Raw genomic sequence first — 4420 nt, forward strand, 5'->3', positions numbered from 1 at the left:
CTGGCCTCTAGTTTACAAAATAATTAAAACATGGAGACAAAGTGGTGGGGTGGGGGGGAAGAGAGAGAGAGAGAGAGAAGGAGAGGGGGAGGGAGAGAGAAAGGGAGAGAAGGAAAGGGGAGAGAAAGGGAGAGAGGGAGAGGGAGAAAGAGAGAGGGAGGGAGAGAGAGGGAGAGGGAGAGGAAGAAAGAGAGGGAAAGGGAGATGGAGAGGGAGACGGAGAGAGAGGGAGGGGGAGAGGAAAAGAGAGAGGGAGAGGGAGATGGAGAGGAAGACAGAGAGAGGGAGAGGGAGAGGAAGAGAGAGAGGGAGGGAGAGAGGAAGAGGGAGAGGAAAAGAGAGGGAGAGGGAGATAGAGAGGGAGACGGAGAGAGAGGGAGAGGGAGAAAGAGAGAGGGAAGGAGAGAGAGGGAGAGGGAGAGGAAGAGAGAGAGAAGGACAGAGAGATGGAGAGAGAGGGAGAGGGAGGGAGGGAGAGAGAGAGAGAGAGAGAGGAAGGGGAGAGGGAGAGGGAAAGGAAGAGAGAGGGAAAGGGAGGGAGAGAGGGAGAGAGTGCAAAAATAGGCAAGGACCTTACCCACTGGCTTGGGGCCCCTCTTGTCCTCATCTTTCAAGGGGAAACTGAGGTTCCGGGCAGGAAAGGCATTCTCTGCCTCTGTGGGGCCCTCTGGGTGCCCAGCCCTGGGCGGTGCTCTCCCCGTCCGTCCACAGGGCCAGCAGCCGCCCCGATTCCCTGATTCAGCGTGAGTCGCGGCGAAACTGGACAGACGTCTTTCCACTAATGAGTGCCTCATTCTCCCGGCTGCACCCCGTGCCCCGGGCACCCCGGCGGGTGAGTGGGCGACCGCCGTATATATAGGCCCCGGCCCGGGGCGGGAGGCCCAGAGTCTGAGGGAGCCCCGGGGGTGCAGGAGCTGCTCCCTGCTCTCCCACACACACATCCTGCCGCGGCGGTCCGGCCCTGCTCCAGGTACGGCCTCCCGGGGCGCTCGGAAGCTGGGGTGCCCTGGGGTGCTCCCCGGAGGTGTCGATTTTTTTTTTTTTTTTTGCTTTTTGGGTCACACCCGGTGATGCTCAAGGGTTACTCCTGGTCCTGACTCAGGAGTTTCAAGGGTTACTCCTGGTCCTGACTCAGGAGTTTCTCCTGGCGGTGCTCAGGGGACCCTATGGGATGCTGGGAATCGAACCCGGGTCGCCTGTGTGCAAGGCAAACGCCCTCCCCGCTGTGCTATGGCTCCAGCCCCTAAGTGCTCCTTTTCGTGTGTCTGTTTCCCCCTCCAGCCCGGGCCTGGCTGTCGGGGACCACCCCACACGCCCGCCCCGTCCCCGCCTCCCTCTCTCTGTGCCCCAGGGATGGGGTCTATGCCGGGCCGGGGACGCTGGCACTGTGGGGTCCACAGTCCCCTGTTTCCCAAGGCAGCATCCCAGGCTGAGCCCCCTAATACATGCCCACGTGCAGCCGGCAGCCGGGGGCCTCAGAGAGAGAGTCTCCCCCCACCCCTTGCCCCCCATTAGGGCTCAGGGACCAGGAAGTTCGGCCAACGCAGCTGAAGCCCCTCATGGCCACGCTGGCCCCGAGAGGTGGAGACGCAGCCGGGCCCATGTTTCCAGAAGGCCTCCCGGGGGCGGGGGTGCGGGGGCGCCCCACGTGCTGACGGCAGCCCCCCGTCCTGCCCGCAGCATGGCGTCCTGCCCCGTGCTGTGGCGGGAGCGGCTGTTCCAGGCGGGCGCCCATGCTTACCGCATCCCGGCCCTGCTCTTCCTGCCCGCGCGCGGGGCCCTGCTGGCCTTCGCCGAGAGGCGGACTAGCAAGAAGGACGAGCACGCCGAGGTCATCGTGCTGCGCCGGGGACAGCTGGACGCGGGTGGCCAGCACGTCCAGGTAAGGCCGAGAGGGTGGGGACCCGCTCACTGACCCCCCCCAAGACTCACCCTCGAGGAGCCACGAGGGAGTCCGGCACCTCCCAGGGGCATCCGTGAGCAGTGGCCAGCCTGGGTGGACACACAGCAAGGGCAAGAGGGTCTGAGAACTCGCTCTACGTTCCGAAAGGGAGGGTTTGTGAAGGAAGCGGGGGTGGGGTGGGGAGTCACGGGGCTCCGGCCTTACACCCACCCCCACCTGCCACGTCCGGAGGCTCTGACCCTCCTGGGAGCCCCCTGGCCTCATTATCTGCCCATCCGCCCTGTCCCCACGGTGTCCACTCTGGCTGTGGAGATGGATTCAGGTTCACGTTCACACTCAGCAGAGCCGCGACCCCCAGCCGCCCCAGCCCCACCCCACTGGGGCCTCTTGCCGGCCAGTATAAAATGTAAGGGGGTGTCAGGGTGGGGGCCAGAACGACAGGACGGGGGGAGTGTGCTTGTCTCAGGAGAGCGCCCCGAGCACACAGCCAGCCAGGAGCAAGCCCTGAGCACGCGCGCGGGGTGTGGCCCAAAGCCCAAAAGCATAAAGTGGGGGTTGATGTCACCAAGAATCCTCATCCCCCCCACCCCGAGTCAGATGGGGCCCTGTAGACAGCGGCTTCTCGGCTTGGCACTGTTCACTGCCCGGCTTGGCACCGTTCACTGCCCGGCTTGGCGTGACCAGCTCGGCGGGAGACCTTGCCGCCCCGGGCACTGCCCCTGCCGGGGCCTGGCCTGCCGAGAAGGGGGCGGCCAGTTAGACGGCCCAGGAGGAAGCGGGGAGGGCCCCGCGGGAAGGGCAGCCGGGGCTGGCGTGGGGGAGACCCCGCCGTCCACCGCTGGCCTCCCTCTTGCCCCCCCGCCCCCCAGTGGCAGGCCCAGGAGACGGTGACTGGGGCGCAGCTGGATGGCCACCGGTCCATGAACCCCAGCCCCCTGTTCGACGAGGCCACGGACACGCTGCTCCTCTTCTTCATCGCGGTGCCGGGGCAGGTGTCCGAGCACCACCAGCTGCACAGCAGGGTGAACGCCGCGCGCCTCTGCCTGGCCACCAGCCTCGACCACGGCCGGACCTGGAGCCGGGCCCGGGACCTCACGGACGCCGCGCTGGGCCGCGCGCCCCGGGACTGGGCCACCTTCGCGGTGGGCCCGGGCCACTGCCTGCAGCTGACGGACGCGGCGCAGACCCTGGTGGTGCCCGCCTACGCCTACCGCAACCTGCCCGGCCGCGAGCGCCTGGCGCCCTGGGCCTTCTGCCTGCTCAGCCACGACCACGGCCGCACGTGGCAGCGCGGCGACTTCGTGGCGCCCGACACGCTGGAGTGCCAGGTGGCCGAGCTGGGGCGCGGGGCGCGGGGGCTGCTGTACCTGAGCGCCCGGAGCACAGGGGGCCGCCGGGTGCAGGCCCACAGCACCAGCGGCGGCCGCAGCTTCCAGCAGGCACAGGCGGTGCCCGCGCTGGTGGAGCCCCCGCACGGCTGCCACGGGAGCGTCCTCGCCTTCCCCAGCCCCCGCGGGGGCGGCAGCTGGCTGCTCTACACGCACCCGGCGGACCCCCAGCACAGGGCCGACCTGGGCGTGTACCTCAACCCGCGGCCCCCCGAGCCCACCGCCTGGCTGGGGCCCACGCTGCTGGCCACGGGCAGCTGCGCCTACTCGGACGCGCAGAGCCTGGGCCCGGGCCCCGACGGCTCCCCGCTCTTCGCATGCCTGTACGAGTCCAACGACTACGAGGAGATTGTCTTCGTGCTGTTCACCCTGAAGCAGGCCTTCCCCGAGGAGGCCTAGCCCCGCGCCTGGCCTCCCTTGGGGCTCCCCAGAGAGCCCGAGTTAGCCCCCCCCCACCCCGAAGCCTGGCCTCGGGGCCCCCGGGGGACAGAGCGGGGCCCGCCTCCCTGGCCAGCCGCCTCCGTGCAGCCGATAAACCTTCTTGTGTCACCCAGCCCCTCGGTCTCTTGTCATGCTGCTGGGCGCGAGCCTCCCCCGGCCTCTGCAGGGTGACAGGGGCCCCGGGGAGGCTGGGACCCCGGCGGGGTGCTTGTGTGTCAGTGAGGGTGTGGCTGAGTGAGTGTGTGTGTGTGTGTGTATGTGTGTAGCTGGTGTGTCCGTGTGCCCCCATGTGAGTGTGTCCTGTGTGTGTGTGTATGTGTGTAGCTGGTGTGTCCGTGTGTGCCCATTTGAGTGTGTCCTGTGTGTCCTGTGTCTGTCTGTCTGCATGTCTGTGTGCACATCTGTGTGTTCCCTTGTGTGTGTCTGTGCACGCGTGTCCTCTGCAAGGCTCCAGGCAGCAGTGGGGGCCGAGTCAGGGAGGAGGGTGTCGGGGGGGTGCCTGTCCGCCCTGTGCTGTCCCCAGGCGGCCGTGACCGGCTCCTCCAGCAGCGAATTCTCTGGGGCTGCAGGCTGCGCTCAAAATCTGGCTGTCGAGGGTCTTCCCGGCTGCTCAGGGGGCTGCGTGTGCCCCTCGCAGCCCCTGGAGGGTGTGGGGGTGCAGAGCTGTGGGGGCCCCTTCATGATGACA

General features: G+C 67.5%; 1 protein-coding gene across 1 annotated transcript; it reads left to right on the top strand.

Moving 5' to 3' along the window:
- Nucleotides 1–1681: 1681 nt before the first annotated feature.
- NEU2 (neuraminidase 2) lies at nt 1682–3690 on the top strand. Its single transcript, XM_004610876.2, has 2 exons — nt 1682–1882; nt 2773–3690. Exons 1-2 carry the CDS (start codon nt 1682–1684, stop codon nt 3688–3690), a joined length of 1119 nt encoding a protein of 372 aa, XP_004610933.2.
- The last annotated feature ends 730 nt before the right edge of the window (nt 3691–4420 follow it).

Source organism: Sorex araneus, chromosome X (assembly GCF_027595985.1).
Source record: "Sorex araneus isolate mSorAra2 chromosome X, mSorAra2.pri, whole genome shotgun sequence".
Taxonomy (NCBI): Eukaryota; Metazoa; Chordata; class Mammalia; order Eulipotyphla; family Soricidae; genus Sorex; species Sorex araneus.